At 42.4% G+C, this 15331-nt stretch overlaps 1 protein-coding gene across 2 annotated transcripts in view; it reads left to right on the top strand.

The window, feature by feature from the left end:
• The window catches only part of bmpr1bb (bone morphogenetic protein receptor, type IBb), a 49006-nt gene that overhangs the window by 23534 nt on the left and 10141 nt on the right, over positions 1-15331 (top strand). Inside the window, exon 4 of one of the 2 annotated variants that reach the window (XM_029444224.1) lies at positions 9896-10220. The exons of the other annotated variant lie outside the window; for it this stretch is intronic. Coding sequence (XP_029300084.1) covers positions 10136-10220 — 85 coding nt within the window. The 5' untranslated portion in view covers positions 9896-10135. The remainder of the gene's footprint in view (positions 1-9895; positions 10221-15331) is intronic. 2 annotated transcript variants of the gene reach the window in all.

Here is a 15331-nt window from a genome sequence, read left to right as displayed (position 1 = left end):
TAGAAAAAAAGAAAGAATACATAGTACATATATAGTATTTTTATCACACAATGCAAGTATTAACAGTATGTGCAATCTACAATTTAGTATGACGATAATCTTATAAGATTAATGCTTATATAGGTCTATCCTAAATTCTCCTTAAATTAAGATACCGCTATCGTTTTTGTAATATGACCTTAATAAGAAGTTTAAAAGTTGACCCCCTACACTTCCACAAAGTAAGATATGTAAGAAAGTATAAGTGAGCAATAAACAATAAGTTGTAAACAATATAATTGAATATATTCCTAGATTACAGGATTGCTATTGACTTCGGCATGCTACTTTTACTCTTATTTAAACTCTTGTTGTGCTTCAAATTCATCTTTTTCATACATATTTCAAGATATAAGATGATACTGCTCTGCACTGACACCCAAGCGTGACCACTTAGCCTATAGGTCCGCTTCCCTCTCTCTGTGTCTTTCCCTGTTTCTGTGTCAGTGTGTGTGTGGTAAAGTACCAGTTCAGTAATGATGTGTCAGTGTGAGCGTGTCTACTGTGCACAGACATGTTGCAGTATAATGCAACCAGGCAGGTGTGAGGGTCACAGCCAGTTTGTGGGCCAGCGTCTTGACCCCTGCTGTCTGCTTTGTCTGACCGTCAGAGGAACCCCTTAATTAGACCCTTTGGTTTGCGGTGTCTGCCCGATGCAGCCCAGCGGACACTCGGCAACAATCCCTTCATTAAATGCTCCTGGTTGACTTGGCAAGAAGAGCTTCGGTTTCCCAATTCCTGTTGCACAAAGCCTGCGTTAAAAAAATCTCTAATCTCTAATGTTTCACTTTGAATTTATAAACACATCATTATGGAGAATAATCTGATTATATTGCTATGGATGGTTTGAATTTTTCTAAATGTTATTGTTGACATTCTTTGGGTGTCTACATTGATTTTCTGTCTCATTCTCTAAATGTGAATCAATACAAAAAGGGTACAACTTTTACTGCTGCCGTAAAAACTGGCACTAAGTTTGAACTGGATACTATTTGTGTGCATACTTTTATGTACCCTATGGCAAATCTGTTGCTTTTTTCTCCTTCGAAATGTCTTTGTCATTGAAGCGGTTCAGGATGGTTAATTCAAGGTTTACACACTGCCACAGTGTTATTACAACAACATGTTGCCTTTGGTTTGGTGTTTGCAATGTGGGTACAAACTAGTATGTAAGATGCCAGAATAAAGTGATCAAGTGGCCAATAAATGAATGGGAACAGAGTTGTGAGGTAATTAACTGAAGTACAGCTCACTGGCAGCCAAGCCTGCTGACAAAAACAAGGAGGTTTGCTCAGTAGATATCCAGCAAGACCTGGCCCAGTGACCTTCAGTGGTAGAGAGGCAGAGAGAGGGGGAGAGACAGGGAGAGAGGGGAAGGATTTCATTCTGCTGTTCTTGGCCGGTGTGTGTTGTTGCCCCGGCCGTGGAAAATCACAGAGCACTTTCTTAACGGCACCTTCAGAGCCAGACAGACACTTCTTTACATGGAATCCATCTGTAAGGTTTGCGGGGCTGTTTTGTAGCCACTGGTGCCCGTGGGTGAAACCTGAGCCACAGGTGTTTCAGCTGCAGTCACCAGTTGGTCCACAGAAATGGCCTTGTGCACTATTGTAATCACAGCCTTTCAGCTGGCTTCAGTGTTTAGCAGTCAAATATAAAGAGATAACAACATTTCTGTCCCTCCGAGTGATTCGATAAGGTTCTCATGAAGAAGCTACATCGGTGGGTGCAAAGAAAAGTAGAGTTTGTGAGGAAATCTGATCAGATTATTTGCAGCTATAACCTGGTATTTTAGCTTCTACTATGTTATGATTTACCACGTCTGAAGTTGTTCAATACAAACCTCACTTCAGGGGTATTTCACCAATCTTGTAAAAACAGAATGTAAAACCAATCTGTAACTTAACATTTGCACAATTCTAGCTAGTATAGTGCATTACAAATGGAACAAATAAAAACAAGAATGACAAGCACACTTAAGCTGTCTTTCAAAACAGTCCACCAAACCACTGTATAATTACAGCCTAAAATGTAATGTGTCTCAGTGATTTGCAAGGCAATGAGTCAGTCTAACCTTAAAGCAGTTTGAGACATTGTTGTAAAAGGAAACAAAGCCTGTGTAATAGAATGTATCTAGAGATGATCAAAGCTTCTTTTGACAAGATGCAGGGTTTGCTAACGTAAAGTATTACCATTTACACTGCGAACTGTAACCCAGTTGCTTCGCCCAAAAATGTAACCGGTCCCCTCAAGTAGCTTCAAACTTTAAATTGTACCAGTTACTGCTTCAAAAGGGATTGTTTGAACATTAAATTGCAGATTCCTTGTTGCCGTTTGGATTCTTAGAGAGCCCACTCAAAGAGCAGCGCCTTTTGCATCCTTGAAGTGGCTCTGACTAAAATTAGGTAAGCAAAAATATTAATAAAAATGAGCGGGGGCAATAGAGAGGGCCCCATCACATCAGGTGCAGTGCTTGGTGCTGGATGTTGGGGAGCAACCTGACGAGCGAAGGCTGCAGGATTGAGTGTAGCAATGGAGCATGTTGGTTACTGTAGGTAGGAGAAGGCCTGTTAGGTTACGGGGGGGGGGGGGGGCTTTGTTTAAATTGCATCCATTGTGGGACATATTAATAATAATAATAATAATAATAATAATAAGCTTTATTTGTATAGCACCTTTCATGCAAAAATTGCAGCTCAAAGTGCTTCACAGCAAAAACAAAGAAATAATACAAGATTAGACAGAATAAGAGCATTTAAATTACAATAATCACAGTGTAGATATAAATGAGTCTGAAGTAGCATTAAAAATAGCAGAATTAAAATAGTATGAAATAATACATTTTATTTATAGAGCGCTTTTAAAGGGTACTCAAAGACACTTTACATGTACACATAACATCAGAAATGACATTAAGAAAAACAGGACATAAACATTAAAAATACATAGAAGTAATTACACATTAAAAGCAGATCTGAAGAGGTTGGTTTTAATTTGGGATTTGAACATGGTGAGATCGGTACAGTCACGGATGTGTTTGGGGATTGAGTTCCAGAGGGAGGGGGCGGCGGTGGAGAAGGCTCTGTCACCTCAGGTCCGGAGCTTGGTCCTTTGTGGCAGGGACAGCAGGTTGGCGTCGGAGGAACGGAGGGTGCGAGAGGGAGTGTGGTGATGGAGCAGTTCGGTGAGGTAGGAGGGGGAAATAGTATTGGAAATCATGTCTAGTTTCCGTATCTGTGCCGTACTTAACGACCCTCCTGCCGGGAAACCACATTCATCACACCATTCTTGTAAATGTTTTAAACTATAAGAGTCATATTTTGAAAGCATGAGATCAACAATGGGCCACTGTGGCCTCTCAACTGGTTTACTCCCTTTGCTACCCATTCTTGGTAGTCTTCCCATTTCATAAACAAACCCCAGTTTCTTAAGTTTTATGAAATCTAAAGCCAGTTTTTCTCCAGTAATATTCTTTAATTTTTCCACTAATTGTGTAAAGAACATGCAAACACATTTATCAGAGAAACGTCCTCTTTTTCCCGTGGTAACACAGTCTATTTGATCTCAGGTTTTTCAGAAATATAATAATTTATCGAAGTTACCTTTACACATTCAATGTTAAAAATTAACAGTACAGAATGAAATCATTTAAATTAGTTTAAAGTGGCATAGAGTAGCGGCATTACAAATTGTATAACATTTGTAAGATATACATTGTGAGCGGATATTGATTTGTCTTCTGCCAGAAGTTTGTGTTATGACTGGGTGAAAAGGAGGACCCCAATGCAGAAAGCAAGATGAGGTTTAACAAAAAAAGAGCTTTATTCTAAAAAGCTAATCAAATACAAAAACAAGGCAACAATTAAAGTCAAAAAACATGGCAAACATGGCTCAGTAGGCCGGCGGAAAGGCCGAGCTGGAGGCAGGCAGAGAGGCCGGGCTGGAAGCCGCTTGGGAGGCCAGGCTGGAGTCCGACGGAGTAGTCGCTCGGGAGGCCGGGCTGGAGGCCGACAGAGTAGTCACTCGGGAGGCCGGGCTGGAGGCCGACGGAGTAGTCGCTCGGGAAGCCGGGCTGGAGTAGTCGCTCGGGAAGCCGGGCTGGAGGCCGACAGCCACTCGGGAGGCCAGGCTGGAGGCCGGGATGGGGGCGGAACTGGGGGCCGGAGGAGCCACTCAGGAGACCGGCGGAGCCGCTCAGGAGACCGGGCCGGACTCACTGGGGTCTCGAATGTCGGGGGAACACTGGGATCTCGAGCATCAACGGGGACACGGGGGTCTCGGGAGTCAAGGGGAACAAGGGGCGAAGGAATCGCAGGGACTGGGGTCTCGAGGGGCGGCTGGGGGAACAGCTGGGGTCTGCAGTGGTCCGGCAGCAGCCAGAGCGGATGTCTGCAGTGGTCCGGCAGCGGGAACTGAAGGCTGTCGCAGCCCGGCAGCGAAAAGAGGGCGCTGTTGCGGACCTGGCTAGCATGGCCAAAGCTCCTCCTCAGAGACCTGGAAGCCTTTTGTGCACACCAAGGTCCTCCCTGGGCCAGGCAAGTACATAGGAATGGGTCAGGTGTTGGAGCAGGAGGAACGGTGAGCTGGCGAGCAGACTGGAAGGCAGACCGATCTGCTAGGTTGAGGAAATCCCTAATTTCTGTTACGACTGGGTGAAAAGGAGGACCCAAATGCAGCAAGCAAAATGAGGTTTAACAAAAAAAAAGCTTTATTTTAAAAAGCTAATCAAATACAAGGTATCAATTAAAGTAAAAAAACATGAGCCAGGGTTGACAAGAGATGGCACAAGAGATGGCACAAGAGATGGCACAAGGGAGGCACAAGGGAGGCACAAGGGAGGCACAAGGGAGGCACAAGGGAGGCACAAGGGAGGCACAAGGGAGGCACAAGGGAGGCACAAGGGAGGCACAAGGGTGTAACGAGAATGACGAACCGACAAAGAAACACTGAGACAGGCAGGGATATATACACAGACACTAAATGAGGGAACGAGACACAGCTGGGAGAGACAGGCAAACACACAGGAGGAAACTAATGAAGGTAACGAGACACACCTGGGGGAGAAAGGCAAAAACACAAGGGCAGGAAGTAATACAAGACATGACGCAAGGGGAAGAGAACATTTCAGAATAAAACAGGAAACGCAAATCCAGCGTCGTTACAGTTTGTTAATATGTATGCATTTTAATCTCAGTTTGTGTGACATGCTGGACTACTTTAAGGTATGTTCGCATCACTGTCATGAAGCACCTTGATTTGTCAGGTATTTTATTCACTGGTTTAACCAAAAAGAGACAAATCATTAAGTAATTTTATGTTCCTCAATTGTATTATTTAGAAATAAGCGTCTTATTTTACGACATAATTATCGCATGCACTTACTGTGGGTGTGGATATGTACTGTATTTGCTGTATGTAGAACGCAAAGTGCAAAGCTGTTGCTTCACATGCCATCTCGGGTTTTAGTTTTTCTTGACTGGCTAAGTGAAAAGTTTATGGGAATCACAAAGGTTTTGACATTTACTACCTGACACAGACAATTGCCTCACAGAAACTGTGCTGTTGCAGCACACTTAATTATTACCTGCACACTGTGCATCTTTATGCATGTCTGAATGCTATAAATCCAAGTATGTTGATACATTATGTTCTCTCCCTGTTGTCTAGAACAGAGTTTACAAGCATTGCTTTCTCCCATCAGACAGGTCATATCCTGAATTAAACACTGATACATTCTTACAGGAGCACTTACAATTTTCTGTGTAAGATTACTTTTTGAGTGATGTGCAGTCATCACCATAATTCACCTAAACTGATAACACTGAATAGAAGTTATTCTGGCTAACAACATGAATATATTGGCAGAAAGAAATGATTGAAAATGATTTTTCAGTGTTTTTCAATCTCTCATTTCGATGTCACACCGTGAAAGAAAGAGACAGTGAGACAGACAGAGTGAGAGAATGAGACAGCGTGACAGCGTGCGGGAGGGGAAGGACGGCAAATCTTGCTGTGACAGCCTTTTCACTCCTTATGAATGACAGTTTTTCTTCCCCCTCAGCATTCTTTGACACTTCAAAGCGTCAATCTCAGCAGAGTGATTTGGTCCTGCTATTGTGTGAATTTTGAATATTCATCAGGGTCTTTCTTTTCTCCGAGGGCTGAGACTCCACTATGGATCTGCAGGGATCTCACAATATATTACCATTATATATAACAGTGGTGGATATAGATATTGTATGATGTCTTGTGCGAACAAGGGTGTCTGGATTTAGATGGATACATAATCTCTTAGTAAGTAATTGATTATGATTCATGCTTAAATGTTGACTAGGCTACATCAGCCTTCCTTTGTACACCTTTTCCCAATGTATTCCTGTTCATTTAAAAAATAACCATAGATGTTATTGTTTTTTATATGTTTTTTAGATGATGCCTGTTTCACAATGCAATTCATAACTGGAGACTATCACTGCCATCTATCTTCTATTTAAGTGTGTACTCTCCACTTTACTTTCTTGTTATTTTGCTGTAACAAGGTACATTTCCCCGTTGTGGGACTAATAAAGGATTTCTGATTCTGATTCTGATTAATGGAATATAAAAAATTCAGAAGATTGATTAATTGTTTAAATCGTATTTAAAAAATGCAGAACAGTTGCTGGCTTTACCTTTTCACATGTGAGGATTTGCTGTTTTCCTCATTTGTGTATCAGTGTAAATTGAATATCTTTGGGTTTTCAGACAAATTAATAATGACATAAATCAAATAAAATTTTCGCACTAGTTTTGCTCCACGGTACAAAAAATATAGTATGTCATTGTTTCTAAAAGCTCAATGTGGAGAGGAAGCTCATCTTCATCTAGCTGGATGATGAAGATGGTGTCACGCTTCCTCGACCCTTGCAACACCGATTGGACCATCTGGGGCAGACAGCTGTGTTGCCACGGTAATAAACTGCTTTCCAGGATTCTATGACAGCAGTTTTAACGCTGAGCTGCTGAAAATCCTCCTAATTTCACAGAGCTGGGGGTCAGTTCGGCTGCGGCTGGAACATCGCTCACGATACGCATTCCGTCTCTGCTCAAAGTAATTTCATCATCTGTGTTCTGCCATGGCTTTTTGTTTCACAGGTTAGCGGGGATTTTTCACAGTCATCCATCCCGTTCCTCTCGCCGTACGATGAAAGGTGCGTTTGCTCCTGTAAAGTCCTTTTCTGAAATTAAAAACGTGACTCCTTTTCATGGTGCATTGTAACACCACTGCTAGTATTATTGTAAGGTGTCTATTTCATAAGAAAATGTTTGCCTTATGAAATGGAGACAGATTATTACAAACAAGCAAGTTGCATTAATTGATCTGTGACTGCTGGAGGGCAGAATGTGGTGGATACAGAGTCGGCAAAACAAATTGAAAATAATCTAACAGCTAAAATACTCCCCGCAACTCCCTCCCACTCTCTCCGAATCAAAACTTAATGCCCACTGTACTATGAAGACAAAGCCAGAAGTGGAGCACCGTGGAAAATATAGTCGTTGTGATACAGCAGTATACTATGTGGTAATCTTTTTTTTGGACCTTGCAATTCTAACTGTGGCCACTACAGCATCGCCTGACAGCTTAGTGTAGTTCCCGGGGGCTTTGTTGAAACAAGCTGGCGGATTTACAGGCTGTCCTTCACATGGCAAATAATCCTTTTCTGCGCATCTGTAATAATTGAAGAGGAAAAGATCAGTAGAGGGTGAGATAACCTGACTTAAAATATATTGTGTATCCACCATGTGATTCGGATCCACTCCAAAATGTATTGTTTCTTTCCATGGCCCATGCTACACCTTTCCACTATTTTCCTGTAATTTCCGTAATCCTGCTGACAAACAAACCTACGAACCAAACTGAAAACATAACTTCCTTGTCGGAGGTAATAAAATCTTAGTTCATTAGCCATCCCCTTCCCATGTCAAGCAAACTGAACCTTAATGTGTGGAATCGGTGGAGTTCTCCTTTAAAGCAGCTTTTGACATTTATTTTGGCGCTTGTACGTCTAATATGACTAATTCTCATTCCAGTTGCTACAAACATTGTGGTTTTACATAATGATCAAGGTGCTGACTGACAGATTTCTGCCGCAGTATTAATCATCCTATAACTATGTGTTTGATGACAGATGGGTTCTGCAGTTAAAAATCTAACTAACAGAGGGAGGGGAAGAAAAAGCGAGGGAAGCGAAGAGTTAATATCACTGAAAGCAAGTCTTCCAACCAGCCTGCCCCACTTTCAACCCCCTTTATGTGGTGGAGTGACCCCCACCTACAGAGCCGCTCACTCCCCTGGACCCCCCATCCCTGTGGGCTGAGTAGGCTGTCTGAGAATACAGCGAGGCTCCACGCTGGGCGTTTGATGGAGCGCAGAAGGGTGTGTGAGGTGCACTGACCCATTCACATTGCTCCCCATGCACTCGTGCTCCAGAAAAGACTGACTTATCACATGTAATACACAGTGCTGCACAAATCAGGAGTGACAGCTATAGGGCCAGTGGAGCTCTGGAGGGGAGAAGTGGCTTCTGGGAGCTGGTGTTCCCACTCAGTCAGACTTAAAGAGGGGACAGGTGTGGGGTAGAAAAGCCCACATGGCCATTGTTGTTTCGACCTCCTCCATCACTGCTTTAACACCACCGGGACTTTTTTTTTTTGTGCTTCCCATTCACCATTTGGAATGGATAAACACTTAAAGGAAACATTTTGTCTCACTCACAAGGATCTATGTGTGGTTTGTGAAAATTAGGCCATTTCTGAGATGTTTATGATCTGTGTAGGTGCTGTAGGAGACTTGATTTAATCCGTCTTAATAGCTCACTTAATCCTCTTAACTTGTAACCCACATAGATCTTTCTCCACTGGAATGTGTCCCTATTGTTATCTTTTTTCCTGTGGTATTGCATGTTTGTATGTGTGTGTTGGATTAGTGTGAAGTTGCAAAGTTGTGGAGGTGCCTGGAGGTGTGACCCCTAATCACTTCTAATCACCTGACGTGTGATGGCCTGATCCCTTTTGCAGCTCCACAAGTGTTTGTGTTTTCACCCCTGTTACACACACACACACACACACACACACACACACACACACACACACACACTCACATGAGGAACTGAACACAATTCAGCCTACGTCTGATCTTTAATACCAGACTCTTGGTTACAGATTACTGCCCGGCCTTTGCCATTCACACAGCACCTGCGTCTGCAGCTGTAGTTCTATACACATTACGCATAGACCGGGTTGTCAAGAGGTTGGTTGCTTTTAATTGTGGATCGTATCCTTTTTATTTAATTTTTTAAATTTTCCGACTGATGAAGCTTTTGTTTTGTTTGTTTTTGAAGTCGTAGTTGTTAAGGAGGGTGGTTGCTTTTTCTGGGTTACTTGCTTCGGTGCATTAAGCACGACTTGCTCTCCCTTGAAGGATTTGATACCTCTGTACCTGTTCCTCTGTAAGGTTATACTCCTAAGTTCTTACTATGGTTTCTGTGTCCCTCTTGGTATGCTGTGTGTTGGTTTGCCTGTGGCAATAGCTCATAATGCTTTCACACCTCGTTCAGCCCCTGCTCACATCCGGCGGACCCTGTTGCCCCGACTCTACTTTCTGTGTATTAGTGATGTGAGAATCTGAAATGTGTATGTCTGTGTGTGAAAGAGAGAGAGAGGCTGTACGTGGATTCACATATACTCAGCTGTTCCCTCTATAGTGCACCAGTCATAGAAAGGGCTGGACAAATAGCACAGTGAGAGAGCAACTAAGTAACACCCTCCTCCCCCCTCTTTTCTCCCCCTCTTCTTTCTCTGTGTCTGTCTCTCCCAGGCTGTCAGTGTGGAGTAGTGCTGGAGGCTGCGGGGCTGCTGTGTGCTGTGGGAAGTTCCTGAGAGTGCAGAGTGGCAGTCACTCACAGAGAAACACTTGTACAGAAAGTGGACTGGCGCTCTTTCACAGAAAGGATATAAAACGCACTCTCACACATCCGCCTCTTTGCACGGGTGTGTTCGCTGTGGCTGCGCCTCAGGGATTTGAAGGAGGCGGGCGTCTGGGGTTGGTACAGGAGTGATGGTGGTGGTGCTGCCTCAGGGGTGGGCCTGGCAGGCTGTTCTCCTGGTGACTGGACTGGCATCAGTGAGCCGTGGGTCTGATGGTGAGTACTGTGCTGGACACCAGCTGTGCGTTTTGATGCCATCACTACTCTGCTGCCTTTTGTGTTTGAAGTCAGTGCGAGGCGGATGAGCCTTTCATGCGATCGCTGTTAATTTGTTGACTGAACTTTTATATAAAGCTGCAGGAGGCAAATTGAAAGATTAGTTTTAAATGTGTCCATATCTTCTTCTAAGGCATCTATATTTGTGCTTTGTGGTGGGAGATGATTAAATGCACTTTATTTTCCTGAAGTCAGAAGCATGTTTTCCACACATCTTAATGTGAGTATTGTCAGCTTATAATCCTTTTATTTTTTTACCCTGTGGTATTTGTGATTAGCAAAACGCTATTATAATCTCCACAGGGGGCTACCATGAGAGCGGGTGTGCATTTATCTACACCGTCCTCTCCCTTCACAAACCCCCCCTCCCCCAACCCCCCCCCCCCCCCAACCCACCCACATCTCCACCCCCCCCCCCCCCCCCTGGTCATGTTTTGAATTGTTTGAAGATGGACAGACAGTTGTCTTTTTACGATGAATGCCAACAGTGTCACAATGCCCCGTGAGGTTGTGACAGGCGGGGAAGGTCGACAAGCTCTCAGCCTCAAGAAGATGACACTTGTGCATTTGTTCTGTTTCTGATCACGGAGAGGAGAGAGACATTGTTCCTTCATATGAGTATGATGTGGGATTTCCTGTTTTTAATGTACGCATATATAAGTTTCCCAGTGTGGCTTTTTATTAGAGCTGAAACGATCGGTCGATTTATCTGCAACTGTTTTCATAATTGTTTGTCATTTCAATGTGTTATATAAGGGCCAAAATCATCTATCACAATATGGATCATTTCATGTCTTGATAACGATATATATCACGATACAGCATGTTGTCTGGTAATTCAATAAAAAAACATGAAAAAAACTGTAAAACGTATTTATTTATACTATATTTAAATATATATATATATATATATATATATATATATATATATATATATATATATATTATATTTTAAGAAATGTTGTACAAATGGATCATAACAGTTTCAAGTGAAATTATAGAGAAGAAATATATAAATATAAACCTAGCCTATATCGCAATAGAAACGATATATAAAAATATATATACGATAGACATTTTGAAATAGTTTTGATGATATAAATCGTCATATTTCCCAGCCATATCTTACACGACAGTTAACTGAATATCTTTACTGTTGGTTGTACAAAACAAGCCTTTTGATGACGTCGCTTTGCTCTTCAGGAAATTGTGATGGTAACTCTTTAACTTTAATCCACCAAAACAAAGAGAGAAAAACAATCAACAGATTAATCGATTATAAAACTAATCGTTAGTCGCAGCCGTACTCTTAATGGTTTTTGTGGACAGGCTTAACCTTTGCAGAAAGACTCACACACTCACATTCACAAGTTCTTAGCAGGAACAATAAACAGGTTAATAGGAATATAATCAACTTCACATTGGAATACAAAGGGATTTTGATTTAAATCCTTCTACAAAGAGATGCTTCACTGAAAGCGTGTCAAAAATAAAGACCAGCTGTAAAATCCCCAGACTGACTGATCAGTTCAGAGCGAGCTGTAACTTTCGCAGTTGGTCACGAAATGCCTCAGCTTCTGAAGAATGTTTCTTTAGAGAATTTCAATCATTCTTATCTGTGCAGCCTGAGCTAAGTGTTTAACTCGTCGTCTAATATTAGTCCGCAGTGTTTGAGGCTCAGTGACCAAACAGATAGAAAGGATGTGGAAAGTTGGAGTGAAATTGTGACAGAATCACGTGTGAAGAGTAGCATTGATTCTTATTCTTCCAACAGTTTGACTATAAACTGAAAGAAGGCAAAGCGTCTGAAGCTGTGAGCCCATCTTGGAAAGATTTAATTCTAAAGATCTTTACGCAGTCTTGAGCTTTCTCTGTTTTACTCCGTCTGATTACTGCCCTTCATCAATACTCGAGCCACCGGTTTCTTCTGTGATCTGTTCTTTTAAGAGTCTCCCAAATGAGTAAAACATGTGGGAGGTTGCCCATAAATCTGAGCAGCACGGTCAATTTGCCACCTGTTTCTATAGGCTGGTGAGGTTCACAGAGAGTAGATGAGCCCTAGCCTCGTTCTTCCGGTCGCAATGCAGTGGAAATACAAATGGCAACAATACTTTATTTTATGATGGTTACATTCTTAAAAATGTTATTGGTTTTGGCTCATTTCCTCCATCAACATTTTGGTTTCGCTTTTCCACCGTGTTTGTAACACAACACCGCTGTGTGACCATGAACACCCAATGTGTCTGGGCCATAACTGCTAATAAGACTACTCCCAGAAACACACAGTGGCGCCATCACTCTTTATATTCACATGCCGTTCATGAATATTGCTGTTTTCGATGTCAGCACACGAATGGCCAACAACAAGTTCCCTTTACATCACTAAAGCAACGCGCTGGCCTACTGGACAGACACGTATAATAAAACAGGACTCTTTGAGAAGCCATTTTCCGAGTACCATGTGTAGTGTTTTCACTCACAGCGGTCTTTGAGTGTCTGAAAATGTCAGTGTGTCTCTGTAGGAGTGTTTCTCTGTTGGAGCGTTCAGAGGAGGTATTAGTTTTGTCTTTATCAGCAGCCTATTTGTTGTCTGTAGCTCGGCTTCAGTTACACAAGTACGAAAGGAGTTTAAAGGAGGTTTGTTAGAAAAAGGACTACTTCGTGAGAGAGGAAAACAGGATACTCAAGATGTTCTGTAAGGCCCGTTGTATTTGTACTTCAAATAGAAAAGTATGTGATTTAAATGTTGGGGCCCACATAGAATTGGTTCCAAGTGTAGGAAATCTATCTAACTACATATGTAAAAGGTTTCTTCTACAGCTTGAGTAAGTAATATTGACTCCACATATGACTCTTTGAAGACATATGTGTGGAGTGTTGTAGAAAAGGTCAGAGTGTAGTGTGGTGCAGCGGTCCAGAAGTACAAAACAGCAGCAGTTGGTCCTCGGCAGGACCAGGCCTCTCCAGCCTTCTGTGCGCTGCTTCCTGTCAGGATGTGGATACGGTTCCCCCACACAAAATTTGATCCCCAGGCAGATGTGCTGCTCCAGCAGTCAGGCAAGAGACCATTCTCTGTGTGTGTGTGTGTGTGTGTGTGTGTGTGTGTGTGTGTGTGTGTGTGTGTGTGTGTGTGTGTGTGTGTGTGTGTAATAGTTATTCATGTGCACCACATGAGTATATCTGCCATGTGAGATTTGGATGCTTGGGACTACTTTCATCCAAGGAGTTCTTGTGCGTCCAAGGAGTTCTTACGACTACAGTGCAAGCTTTAAGACATGCAACTTCTCAATCATTAACATTCCCAAGATGAACACAGAATAATTACAAAAAAAACACTTTTGCCATAAATAATATTGTGGGATAAAATGACATATTGTGGCTGTAGTCTCTCAATATGTCTGTAATGGAGCCCGGCATTAGTCAGTGGCGTGTGGCTTATTCCAGTAAGTCCCAACCACACGGACAGATAGACGAGCAGTGAGATGAACTCATGAGCTTTGTGGACAGACAATGTTAAAGAAATATCTTGAACTTCACAGCAGCAGGAATAAATTGAGATTGAGATAGTGTGTTGGGATGAGTGCCACACACGTACACCACACTGGTCAATACAAAGCCTTGGTTTCATAATATGCCAGCATCCACACTGTGTGTGTGTGTGTGTGTGTGTGTGTGTGTGTGTGTGTGTGTGTTTAATGTAATGTCAACGTTATGTTTTTTTTTTTATTGGTGGGTTCAAGTACTGCACTGTTATTTGGAACTACAAGGGAAAGTAAATTATTTAGACACAAACAAATTGTATATATAACTATACATGAAAATAAATATGGAAATTGTCATGCTGGCAAACTTTTATACGGAAAATATATTTCCCTGAGAAATACACGTATGCATGTATGTTCCTCATAATATGGTTTAGAGAATTACTATTTTATACAAGATGATACATATGATTGATTTTCTTTGATTTATTATTAAGTCAAATAAATCTCAGTGCACAATACGTTGTTTTCCTCTGTGATGAAAGTGTGTGTGTGTGTGTGTGTGTGTGTGTGTGTGTGTGTGTGTGTGTGTGTGTGTGTGTGTCTGTCTCTCTTTGTTCTTGGCATTTATAGGAATACAGCAAAAGCCAGTGTGTCTGTGTCTGCTGTGTGTTTGAGTATTGAGTTGTGGATATAGCAGCTCTCTGCTGTATTCACACCCTTGTGGGAAGTCTTCTCTCTGCAAACATTGGGAATCCCTGACAGTTGAGCTAGTTTTTTGTGCAGTTTGTGGGATTGGGGTAAAATGTGAAGCGGCTACAAAGCCCCCCCCCCTCCATAAATGTGTTGTGCCGTTGTACCATCTCATTCCTCCACCAAGGCATTCTGGTCACAGCCGGTAAACGCAGAACAGGTTGCTGGAAGCTGCACCGTGGAAACGGATGACCTGATGTGAGCAGCAGAGACGGTGTGGAATGTGCTCCTCAGACATATGTGTGTGTGCGTGTCTCGTGTGGCAGAGTCCTTTGAAGCCTGGTGGGGGTTAAAAGGCATGAGGGTGCGGTGGTAGGGTGAAGGAGGATGTATGGCCCCTTTGCAGGTTGGTTTTGACCCCCTCGGGGTCAGAGTGCACTCTGGAGACACTCGGGAAGATGTCTCCTTTGAGGAGGTGATTTATAACGGCCACCTGGAGTAACTTATCTCCCTTTTCTCTCATGTCCTCCTCTCTCCTTGTGATGAACCGTCTGTGCGAAGATCTCAGCTCACATATTAAGCGTCTGTGGTGCTGTGAAGTCGGCTTCTCGTGAAACAACTGTGTTTATTGGAACACTTTACGCAGAGATTCCATTTTCCTGGACATGAAATTCCCCTCTCTCCTAACTTATCACTGGTAATGGCATGTAATTGTGTTTTGCATTGATTTCCAGTTATGTCTTGATGGAAAAATATAAAACCCAATATTATAACTGTATATTTATTGATTGCCAGTGTCCGCCTGGATTATAACTTTAGTTTTATCTCACTTCTATCTCTGATGCACAAAGGCATGGACAATATGAATATTTATCA

The sequence above is a fragment of the Cottoperca gobio genome, chromosome 12 (genome assembly GCF_900634415.1).
Source record: "Cottoperca gobio chromosome 12, fCotGob3.1, whole genome shotgun sequence".
NCBI lineage: Eukaryota > Metazoa > Chordata > Actinopteri > Perciformes > Bovichtidae > Cottoperca > Cottoperca gobio.
This window is presented reverse-complemented; position numbering and strand designations above follow the sequence as displayed.